Source organism: Leptonychotes weddellii, chromosome 10 (assembly GCF_054177405.1).
Source record: "Leptonychotes weddellii isolate Sample4059 chromosome 10, ASM5417740v2, whole genome shotgun sequence".
NCBI classification, from domain to species: Eukaryota; Metazoa; Chordata; class Mammalia; order Carnivora; family Phocidae; genus Leptonychotes; species Leptonychotes weddellii.
The window spans coordinates 86,936,358-86,946,271 of record NC_138378.1 but is presented as its reverse complement, the minus strand read 5'-3'; the positions used below and the strand labels follow the sequence as shown (position 1 = coordinate 86,946,271).

The 9,914-nt window shown below is 43.1% G+C and overlaps 1 protein-coding gene across 1 annotated transcript in view; it reads right to left on the bottom strand.

Annotated features, from left to right (window-relative positions):
* The window catches only part of TGOLN2 (trans-golgi network protein 2), a 7,975-nt gene extending 7,447 nt beyond the window's left edge, over nucleotides 1-528 (bottom strand). The window contains exons 1-2 of the mRNA XM_081797291.1: nucleotides 483-528; nucleotides 19-257 (exon numbers count right to left, since the gene is read on the bottom strand). Coding sequence (XP_081653417.1) covers nucleotides 19-257; nucleotides 483-528 — 285 coding nt within the window. The remainder of the gene's footprint in view (nucleotides 1-18; nucleotides 258-482) is intronic.
* Between the last annotated feature and the right edge of the window lie 9,386 nt (nucleotides 529-9,914).

The following is a 9,914-nucleotide window of genomic DNA, read 5'->3' as shown; positions in this document are numbered from 1 at the left end:
CGTGGGCTGCGGCTGGGCCTTCTCCTTGGCGGGGTCGTCTCCCGTGGGCTGCGGCTGGGATTTCTCCTTGGCGGGGTCGTCTCCCGTGGGCTGCGGCTGGGCCTTCTCCTTGGCGGGGTCGTCTCCCGTGGGCTGCGGCTGGGCCTTCTCCTTGGCGGGGTCGTCTCCCGTGGGCTGCGGCTGGGCCTTCTCCTTGGCAGGGCCGTCTCCCGTGGACTGCAGCTTTAACTTGCCAGACTGTTCTTGTGTTCGGATCACTGAAATAGAGAAACCAGTTGGTACTGAAGAAAGGATGGCCAGGAGAAGGGAGCCCTCAGAGCTAGAAGAGACCGAGGCAACAAGCGAACGGGGGAGGTGAGTGATGGCAAGCGGAGGGGTGGCTATGGCAGGGAAGAAACGAGTTCAGAGAGAGACCCGGCCGCGGTGAGGACGGTGGGCCTGAGGGTGACAGTAGGATTACTGGGGGTGGGGAGGGGTCTTACCCGCCGCTCCGACGCTCAGCAAGACCAACGCAACCAGGAACCGCATCCTGCACTGATTGTGCTTCCGCCCCCCACTGTTCTCGCGAGATCCGTCCGCGCACTCTTAGTGTTCATAGCTCCGCCCCTTCCTGTGCGCGTCTTTCCGCCGCACGCCCAGGCGAGGGGAGGGGCTTAGGAAAGGGCCGGATTGGACGGTGTTTCCGCTCTTCCGTTTCGGCTGGGGCTGAGTAGCTCAGTTCGGGCGTCAAACGGTTTCTTTCTTTTCCAGGTTTCTTCGCTGCGTAGCCGCCGCCACAAACGTCACTCCATTTTACCTTCTTTTTCCTTGTACTTCCGAGACAGTCTTGGCAGAGCCAGAGCTCCCTGACCGGCGGATGGCCCCACGGGACTGAGGTCGCTTCGACCCGGCTCCTCGGCTCCATCCTCTTTTCACATTTTTAACTTTCTCCCTTTCTCGTTGTTCTTTGCTCGTAGCTCACAAACGTGTTGCGCTCAGGTCTCTCCGATCTGTAAAAAAAAAACTCATCCCGTCATCTTTGTAGCGGGAGCCTTCCCATTCCAGCTTCTCTTTCCCGACCCCAGGGGGACTGCCCTCCGAGGTCCCCAAAGATCTTCTCTAAAAAGTACATCCTTTTTCTGGTCATGAAAGTTATTCATATTCACGTATAAGATTTGGTGAACGTATTTATAGAAATAGAAAACAAAATCTTTATCCCACTCTTCCGGGATAATCACTATTAAAGTTTTAGTGCGTTTTCTGTCTTGCAAACATTTTAATATTTTTGATTTGGTAATACATCCTAGTGGTTCAGAAGTCAAAGTGAGATTTTTTTTTTTAAAGTATACATCAGAAAGTTCTTGCTCCCTACCATTCTACAGGTTACCACTTAGTTTATTGGGAGACGACCCCGCCAAGGAGAAATCCCAGTTTATTATTAAAAAATAATTTATTTTATTTATTTTCTAGTGGGTTTTTTTTTTTTTTTAAGGTTTTATTTATTTGAGAGACACACACAGAGAGCACCAGTAGGCAGACGAAGAGGGACAAGCAGACTCCTGGCTGAGCCGGGAGCCCAACATGGGGATCGATCCCAGGACTCTGGGATCATGATCTGAGCTTAAGGCAGACACTTAACCAACTGGTGTTTTTGTTTGTTTTTTAGAATATTTTATTTATTTTGACAGTGAGAGAGGAAACACAAGCAGGGGGAGCAGGAGAAGGAGGAGCAGGCTTCCCTCTGAGCAGGGAGCTTGATGTGGGCCTCTATCCCAGGACCCTGGGACCATGACCTGAGCTGAAGGCAGATGCTTAAAGACTGAGCCACCCAGGCGCCCCTAGTGTTTTGTTTTTTTTTTTTAAACAAATACAAATGTACTTATTTTTTCCTCCGTCTTTATTGGTGTATTTCTTTGTTCTTTTTTCTATGCATACTCATTTTCCTCCAAATTGGTATCATTGGGTAAACAGTTTTGTATCCCACTGTTTAAAGTACTGTTTATACATTAATTGCTGCTTTAAATCGTTGTATAATTATTTGCCAGGTTAGCTGCTTTGTAGACTGGTTTTAAAAATGATAGGTCCTGGGCGCCTGGGTGGCTCAGTTGATTAAGTGACTGCCTTCGGCTCAGGTCATGATCCTGGAGTCCTGGGATCGAGTCCCACATCGGGCTCCCTGCTCAGCAGGGAGTCTGCTTCTCCCTCTGACCCTCCTCCCTCTCATGCTCTCTGTCTCTCATTCTCTCTCGCAAATAAATAAAATCTTATTAAAAAAAATGATAGGCCCTAACTTAATGGAGCATGCAATCTAGTGGGGAACACAAATATTAATCAAGTACTTACGCAAATTGTGTGTGTGTGTGTGTGTGGTGTGTGTGTGTGTCTGTGTGAGTGCACGTTCTAAGAAATGCCGAGAAAGCAAAGTGCAGAAACCGTGAGCTCTATTGAGAAAGGGACCTTTGAGCTGAGGAGCAGAGAGTGTAGGTATTTCCTAGGTGAAGTTGAAGGAAAGAGGATGAGCTCTCTTGGCTGAGTGTACGGCATGTGCAAAGGCCTGGAAGCAGGTGGGAACCTAATATTTTTTGGAAGTCTAAAGATGAGAACAGAATTGCCAGATAACAGAGAATAAGGAAAATGGCAAGGAGTGAGGCTGGAGCAAAGCTAGATTTAGGAGTAAATGATCTGGGAGTTGTCCAGAATGTAAGTCTTTGTGCGACACAAAAGTATATCAGAAAATATTCCAGGAGCACCTGGGTGGCTCAGTCGTTAGGCGTCTGCCTTCGGCTCAGGTCATGGTCCCAGGGTCCTGGGATCAAACCCCGCATCGGGCTCCCTGCTCGGCGGGAAGCCTGCTTCTCCCTCCCCTGCTCCCCCTGCTTGTGTTCCCTCTCTCGCTGTGTCTTTCTGTCAAATAAATAAATAAAATCTTTTTTTTTTTTTTAAAGATTTTATTTATTTGACAGAGAGAGACACAGTGAGAGAGGGAACACAAGCAGGGGGAGTGGGAGAGGGAGAAGCAGGCTTCCCACTGAGCAGGGAGCCCGATGCGGGGCTCAATCCCAGGACCCTGGAACCAAGACCTTAGCTGAAGGCAGATGCTTAATGACTGAGCCACACAGGTGCCCCAATAAATAAAATCTTTAAAAAAAAAAATATTCCAGTTAACTCAGGTTGAAATGTAATCCCACCAAAAAGGACTACAGCCGCCAGGGCAAATAACACTGCTCTGTAGTCTGTTGAGTACAATATTTAGGTTACATGTCATGCAGTTCCAGTCAACTGAAATTCTTCAGAATTTCAAGGAATAATACGTGGCATAGAGATACAGTTTTCAGGACCCAAGTATTTTTTTTGTTTGTTTTTATTTTTTTTAAGATTTTATTTATTTGGCGCCCCAGGACCCAAGTATTTTGTTATTTAAAAACCCTTTAATATGCTTCCCAATGTTTTTCTGTTGTAAGAAAATCTCACACACATCCTCATTACTGAGGAGAGAGTAAGAATCAGAGAAGTAGGGCTTCTGGGCGGCGCAGTTGGTTAAGCGACCAGCTCCTGATTTTGGCTCAGGTTGTGATCTCAGAATGTGATATCAGGGCCTTGAAATTGAACCCCAAGTCAGGCTTCACGCTCAGCAGGGAGTCTGCTCAAGATTCTCTCTCCCTCTCCCGTTCACCCCCATCCCTGCTTGCACGCATGCCCATGCTCTCTCTCTCTCTTTAAAAAAAAAGGATCACAGAGAAATTTTTTACCAAATTATTTTAGAAATGTGATTCTACTCTGGCTAAAGGATGTGAACTGGTAAATGAATCTGTTTCTAAAAGAAAATTCTCTTCACCTCCCTCAAATAAATATTTGGCTAACATTACAGGATATTGGCTTGGCAGGAGTGTGTGTGTAGGGAAGGGAATAGAATTGTTAAGCTTGACCTGGTGTCCACATGAGTAGGCAGGAGAGTAGAGAAGTGAAAGTATGTAGAGTTTGGGGGCCATGCCTAAGGGTTTATATTTTATTTAACAGTAATGAGAAGCCAAAAGAGGTTTAAGTACGGGAAAGATATAATCAAGTTGTGAAATTTTTTTTTTAAGATTTTATTTATTTATTTGACAGAGAGAGACAGCGCGAGAGTGGGAACACAAGCAGGGGGAGGGGGAGAGGGAGAAGCAGGCTTCCCGCTGAGCAGAGCAGGGAGCCCGATGCGGGGCTGGATCCCAGGACCCTGGGATCATGACCTGAGCTGAAGGCAGATGCTTAACGACTGAGCCACCCAGGTGCCCCAAGTTGTGAATTTTTGAAGATTAATCTGGTTGTAGGATGAAGAATCTACTCTTGGAGTGGAGAGAGAATCAGCAGACTGTTTCAACAGTTCAAGTAGGACTAACTCAAGGACAATGAGAATGGAAGGAAAAGTGAGTAGACTCAAGATAAATTTGGGAGGTAATACCAGCAGGCCTTGGAGATGGACTGGATATGGGGGCAAGGGGTGATGGTGAGGATGGTGTGGCGAGTCCGACTTTGTGGGGATAGGCATAGAAAATGAATTTGCTTCTGGTGGTATGTTTAAGATGCCTATAAGACAGATGAAGCAGTGAGGGAGGTAGTTGGAAATGTGAGCACAGCATTCAAAGGTAAATATGGAAATCATTTTCCTAATTAAATATTGTTCAAAAAACATGACTGTTAATGGCTTCATAAAAACATTTATAAGGGGTACCCGGGTAGCTCAGTCAGTTGGGCATCCAACTCTTGGTTTCCACTCAGGTCATGATCTTGGGGTCCTGGGATCAAGCTCTGCCTTGGGCTCCACACTCAGCTTGGAGTCTGCTAGAGATTGTCTCCCTTTCCCTCTCCCTCTGCTCCTCCCCCTGCTCTCTCTCTCTCAAATAAATAAAAATTTAAAAATAATAATATATGAATTTATCATAAATTTTGTGACAGTTCCCTTATTACTGGAGATCTGGATTGTTTTCAGTTTTCTACTGGTAGTAACTATTATTTATTATCAGGTGGTGGCTAGGTACATTTTAAGATGAGGGAGACCCTCAAAAAGATTAAGTAACTTGCTTAAGGTCGTGCTGTTGTCTTACCCAACATTTCATAGCAGTGAGTATTCTTCATCTGCCAATTTGGTAGGAGAAAAAGTCCCTAACTGTTATTCTTTAATGTTTATTGCACAAGTAGTTTACATGACCTTGGGCAATTTACCTAACTGTGTTAAGTATTAATTTCTTCATTATGAAATGGGAATAAAAGTGTTGAGAATTAGATAATTCATATGGAGTATTTAACCTAGTATCTAGCATATAATTAAGACTCCCCAAAGTTATTATATGTTCATTATATAAAAATTTTAAAAATAAGGATAAGCCAAAGTAAGAAAATAAAAATATCTTGTAGTCCAGAGCTATTGTCATGAATATTTTGCTGGTTTTTCCTTTTTTATGGGTGTCTATGTACATATGATAGATTATTAACTGAAAATAAAGCAAGTTGCAAAACCATACATACAACTCTTCCCTACAGGTCTTCTTTGTAGTTTTAGTGCTACAACTAAGTCATGTCACTTGTCTTCTGGGACACGTTTAACACTATTTCTTTACTCAGCATCCTTTGAGGGCTTTCAGTTGTCATAGAACTGAGTGTTTCTATGAGGAAAATGAAATCAACAGACTAAAATATAGCACGGAGTTGAAGTAAGATAAGGAGTTAGATATTTCAGTAGAGTGTTGAAGGCAAAACCCATATGCAGTGGGATAAGTAGTGAACGGAAGGTAAGTAGTAACTACCCTTTTCTGGAAGTTTGCATGTGAAACAGAGGGTTTCAAGTTAAGTAAGAGGATTGAACTTTTTTGTTGACTGAGGGGAAGAACTCATTAGACAAAGTGACCAAGATTACAAGGTACAGAGATGAACAAGGCCAGAGATGAAGGGTTGGGTCTAGGGTGCAGCAGAGCCATTGACTTTGGATTGAACCACAGGTTGACCTTTGAGACCCATGGAAATGCAGTTAAAATGGTTAGAGGGTGAGTAGAGATTTAGGTGGGGATGTGGGAGATCAAAATGGAGCATTTCAGCCTCAAGTTTCTTGATATTCTAAGAGGCAAGGCAGTCTTCAAGAGTGGGAAGGTGGGGATTGAGTCGGGGGTTTGAGAATGGTGACATGGAGTTGTTGAAGGGATTTGGAGAGGAGCTGACAAAGGTCAAGTATAATAACCAATGAGCGGCACAGAAGGTCTGGCTGATGTTTGGCATCACAAATCAATTGTGGCACCTAGTTGATTGTGTGGTTCTTCTTTAGGCAGAGCTTCTAACTGGAATAGGATTAGAGAAGGCAGATTTCAGCACTAACCCCTAACTCACACCAATTTTGGTTTAAGGGAGTGGTAGCAAGGATCTTTAATAAATCTTAAATTTTCCTTGCAACACTTCATGATAAAAACACTTAACAAACTAGGAAAAGAAGGGAACTTTCTCAACCTGAAAGAGGGCATCATACCAAAATCTCACAACTAACATTATACTTAGTGGTAAAAGACTGGAAGCTTTCCCTCTAAGATTAGGAACAGACGGTGATGTCTGCTCTCACCACTTCAACTCTGTACTGGGAGTAGCCAGGATAATTTGGCAAGAAAATGAAATAAAAAGTACCCAGATTGGAAAGGAAGAAGTAAAACTATATTTGCAAATGATATGATCTTGCATATAAAAATCCTGAGGATTTTCTAAAAATTTATTTATTTATTTTTTAAAGATTTTATTTATTGGGGCGCCTGGGTGGCTCAGTCGTTGAGCGTCTGCCTTCGGCTCAGGTCATGATCCCAGGGTCCTGGGATCGAGCCCCGCATTGGGCTCCCCGCTCGGCGGGAAGCCTGCCTTTCCCTCTCCCACACCCCTGCTTGTGTTCCTGCTCTCGCTAACTCTCTCTCTCTGTCAATAAATTTTTTTTTTAAGATTTTATTTATTTATTTGACAGAGAGAGACACAGCGAGAGAGGGAACACAAGCAGGGGGAGTAGGAGAGGGAGAAGCAGGCTTCCCGCTGAGCAGGAAGTCCGATGCAGGGCTTGATCTCAGGACCCTGGGATCTTGACCTGAGCCGAAGGCAGATGCCTAATGACTGAGCCACCCAGGGGCCCCTCTAAAAATTTATTAAAACAAGTTCAGCAATGGGGCACCTGACTGGCGCAGTTGGTAGAGCATGCAACTCTTGATCTCAGGGTCATGAGTTCAAGCCCCATGTTGGACATGAGCCTACTTTAAAATAAACACACACACACACACACACACACACAAGATCAGCAAGGTTATAAGATGTGAGATCAATATACAAAAATCAATTTCTATACATTTGCAATACACAATCTAGAAATTGAAATTGTTTAAGAAACAATTCCATTTACTGTCAAAAAGAACAAAAGAGGGGTGCCTGGGTGGCTCAGTCGTTAAGCGTCTGCCTTCTGCTCAGGTCATGATCTCAGGGTCCTGGGATCGAGCCCCACATTGGGCTCCCTGCTCAGCGGGAAGCCTGCTTCTCCCTCTCCCACTCCCCCTGCTTGTGTTCCCTCTCTCACTGTGTCTCTCTCTGTCAAATAAATAAATAAAATCTTAAAAAAAAAAAAAGAACAAAAGAGGGGCACCTGGGTGGCTCTGTCGTTTAAGCATCTGCTTTCAGCTTAGGTCATGATCTCAGGGTCCTGGCATCAGGCTTCCTGCTCATTGGGGAGTCTGCTTCTCCCTCTCCCTCTCCCTCTCAGCTCGTGCTCTCTCTCTCTCTCAAATAAATAAATAAATAAATAAATCTTTAAAAAAAAGAAAAAAGAGGCAGGAGCACCTGGCTGGCTCAGTCAGTAGAGCATGCAACTCTTGATCTCAGGGTTGTGAGTTCAAGCCCCATGGTGGGCATAGAGCTTACACTAAAAAAAAGAAGAAGAAAAAAAAGTAAAATAATGTTTTTTTTTTTTTTAAAAAGCAGTGCAAAACTTATACTCTGAAAACTATAAAACATTATTTTTTTTTTAAAGATTTTATTTATTTATTTGAGAGAGAGAGAGAATGAGAGAGAGCACATGAGAGGGGGGAGGGTCAGAGGGAGAAGCAGGCTCCTCGCTGAGCAGGGAGCCCGATGCGGGACTCGAACCGGAGACTCCAGGATCATGACCTGAGCCGAAGGCAGTCGCTTAACCAACTGAGCCACCCAGGCGCCCAACTATAAAACATTATTGAAAGAAACTAAAGACCTACATAAATGGAAAGACATCCCATATTCATGGATTGGAAAACTTAATTTTATTAAGATGACTATGCTCCCCAAATTGATCTACCAACACAGTCTCTATTAAAATCTCAGCTAACTTCTTTGCAGAAATTGACAAGCTGATTCTAAAATTCATATGGAAATGCAAGAGACCTAGAAGAGCCAAAACAGGCTTGGAAAAGAGCAAAGTTGGAGGGCTCACCCTTCTTAACTTTTTTTTTTTAAAGTAAGCTCTATCCTCCATGTGGGTCTTGAACTCATGACCCCAAGATCAAGAGTCACATGTTCTACTGACTGAGCTGGCCAGGTGCCCCAATATTTCCCAACTTTAAAACTTACTACAAAGCTATAGTAATTAGGACAGTGTGGTATTGGCATAAAGACATATAGATTAATTGAGTCGAATTCAAAATCCAGAAATAAGCCTCTACATTTATGGTCAGCTGATTTCAATGAGGGTCCTAAGACAGTTCACTGGGGGAAAGAATAGTCTTTTCAACAAATAGAATAGTCTGGGACAACTGTCTAATAAGCATATGAAGAACTGTCTAATAAGCATTTAAATACCAACATCACTGGTATTAGGTAAATACAAATCAAAATCACATTGAGATACCACTTCACACCTACTGGGATCGCTATTAATAAACAACAGACAAAACAGAAAAAAATGTGTTGGTGAGAATGTGGAGAAACTGGATCCTCACACGTTGCTGGTTGAAATGTAAAATGGTGCAGCTGCTATGGAAAACAGTTTGGTAATTCCTCAGGAAGTTAAAACACAGAATTATCATATAACCCAGCAATTCTACTCCTAGGTATATATCCCAAAGAATTGAACACAGGGACTCAAACATTATACTTACATGTGATGTTCAAGGCAGTATTATTCTCAATAGCCTGAAGGTAGAAACAACCCATGTATTCATCAATAGATGAGTGGATAGGCAAAATGTGGCTTATATACACAATGGATTATTCAGTTATAAAAGGGAATGCAATTCTGACACATGCTACAATGTAGATGAACCTTGAAAGCATTATACTAAGTGAAATAAGCCAGACGCAAAAGGACAAATACTGTATGATTCCACTTATATGAGGTACCCAGAATAGGCAAATTCATAAATAGAAAGTAGATTAGAGGTTCCTAAGTCTTCAGGGAAGGGGGAGTGGGGAGTTAATGTTTAACAGGTAGTTTGTGTTTGGGATGATGAAAGCGTTCTGGAAATTGACAGTGGTTATGGTTGCATGATGTTGTGAATGTACTTAATACCACTAGGTTGTCCATTTAAAAATAGTTAAAATGGTGAATTTTATATTATACATACATTTTACCACAATAAAAAAAAGCTATGTTTGAGTGGGGTAAAAAAACCTGGCAAGTACTCGTAAAAATGGCAAGCGAAGACAGAAGTATTTTATCAAGTCTTTAAAAAAAAAGAGGAATGAAATGCTAATCCATGCTAGAATGCGGACAATGCTGGAGAACCGTGGGCTAAGGCAGGCACAAAAGGGCAGATAGTTTAGGATTCCACTTACACGGACTACTTGGAATAGGCAAATTCATGGAATGAGCAAGTGGATGAGGTCACCAGGGGCTGGGGGGAGTGGGGCTGGGGGGAGGGGTAATGACTCAGTGGTCATATAGATTCTGTTCAAGGGGATGAAAAGTTTTGGAAATA